Genomic DNA, 2,170 nt, shown 5'->3' on the forward strand with positions numbered 1-2,170 from the left:
CAACTTTAGTGGTGACTTTATGTCTTTTCTCTTTTAAAAAATGAAACTTACATTCATTCCTTGAGAAGTAAAACAATAATTTAACAATTGTTGTAACATAACAACATAGATTATATCGAAAAACTAATCACAAGGACCTAAAGCCCCTGAAAGTTTTTAAAATCAAAACTTGTACCCTCAAAACTTTCAGAATTGCTATTTCAGATCCTTTTCTCCCCTTTTTTTGGACCATAGTATTACATATATATGCTAAGATCATCCAAGACACTAAATTCACCCAACAAGTATCCATAATTATCAACAATTGAAACCCCCAATTTATGTGATATTTTCACGTCGTTACCTTCTGAAATATTCACTCAGGTCTCCTTAAATAGTTCTTCATCCGTTTCATTCTCAATTTCTTCTATGATTTTTTTCTCAATCCATTTGATGGATTCGAATATCTAGTAACACCCATTGATATTTTTTTTCCAGATTCATCAATCGAACAAGTTCTTTTATCAGATTTTTCAAAAATCTGACTTGATTTTGCATTTTAGTTATGACTAGTTTTGCAAATTCAAGCTTCTTAGACTTGTAACTTTCAGAAGCTTCATCAAAAGTGGTAAAAGTATCCAACCAAATTTTCTTTTTACAGATTGAGTGTCTGATTTCAACATCAAATTTATCATTTTTGTTCTTTCGAACATCAAAAGAAGACAATCTAACACAACTTGTGGATTAGGGTTCCCAAATTTTTTTTAGAATATGATGACAAAAATGTCTTAGAATCAAAGAAATTCTAATCATCAAAACAAAAGGACAATAAATATAAATAATAATGGAAAAACAAAATTTCATTTAACTATCACCATACTAATTTTTTTTTTTAAAAAAAAGAAATTTAATTCATTCATTAAAAAGTAAATCATTGATTTAACAATTATTGTAACATAACAACATAGATAATATCAAAAATCTAAACACAAAGACCTAAACCCCTGAAAGTTTCTAGAATTAAAATTTTACCCCCAATAGTTCTAAAATTGCTATTTTGGACCCCTTTTCCCTCATTTTTTGGACCATAAAATTACTTATCTATGCTAAGATTATCCATAGCACTAAATTCACCAACCAAATATCCATAATTATCAACAACTGGAACCCCTAACTTATGTGAAATTTTCACTTCGTTGTCCTCTGAAATTTTCACCCAGGTCCCTTCAAATAGTTCTTCATCCATTTCATTCCCAAATTCTTCTTTGATTTTTTCCTCAACTCCCTTTGATGGATTCGAATTTCCAGTAACACACATTGATGACTTCTGTTTAGATCCATCATCAGAACAAGTTTTTCTATCAGATTTTTCAGAAATTTGATCCTTTTTTGCATTTTTAGCTATCATCAATTCTTCAAACTCAACCTTCTTAGACTTGTATCTTGCAGAAGCTTCATCAACAGTGGTAAAAGTACCCAGCCAAATATTCTTCTTTTCGATTGGATGTCTGATTTCAGCACCAAATTTACCACTTTTTCGCTTTCGAACACCAACAGGATACAATCTAGCACAATTTTTGTTTGACGTTATTTTTTGGGATTTCATGATTGGAGAACTTTTTTTTAAAAAGGGGGGCGGAGGGGTAGGGCTATTTCAATAAAGAAGTGTGTAGAAAAACAAACCAAGGGATGAAAAATAAGAGTTAAATTATGAATATATATATATATAAACAAACATATTAAATAGGGTGACAAATGACAGGTTGACTAAAATTTAAACAGGGGTATAATTAATGAATCAAGACAATAAATGAGTCAAGATTCAATCTAACCTAAGTTAAAGATTTAACAAAATACATTTTATATAAAAAAAAATTAAAAATTAGTTAAATTCTCTGAGTAATTTTATTTTTTTGAGAAATTGCAACGTTTGATTTTTTTTACCGTCTACATATCCAATCTATCAATGTTCTAATTTGACAATGAATATTAAAATCTCCCAATTTGGTATAATTATCAAATTGGTACAACTTGGATGAAATGAAGGCTTGCATCCAGAATCTTGTGTGATAAGAAGGTGCTACCAAAAGCTTGAAGTCAAGTTCTACAAATCGATATTTAGACTAACAATGTTGTATAGGGTGGAGAGTTTGCTAGTCAAGAACTCTCACGTTGAGAAGTTTGAAGTTGC

At 29.7% G+C, this 2,170-nt stretch overlaps 1 protein-coding gene across 1 annotated transcript; it reads right to left on the bottom strand.

Moving 5' to 3' along the window:
- Positions 1-1,072: 1,072 nt before the first annotated feature.
- Positions 1,073-1,585, bottom strand: LOC107059998 (ethylene-responsive transcription factor ERF119-like). The gene has a single exon (XM_015307223.1). It carries the CDS (start codon positions 1,583-1,585, stop codon positions 1,073-1,075), a length of 513 nt encoding a protein of 170 aa, XP_015162709.1.
- Between the last annotated feature and the right edge of the window lie 585 nt (positions 1,586-2,170).

This window comes from Solanum tuberosum, unplaced genomic scaffold (genome assembly GCF_000226075.1).
Source record: "Solanum tuberosum cultivar DM 1-3 516 R44 unplaced genomic scaffold, SolTub_3.0 scf00051, whole genome shotgun sequence".
Lineage (NCBI taxonomy): Eukaryota > Viridiplantae > Streptophyta > Magnoliopsida > Solanales > Solanaceae > Solanum > Solanum tuberosum.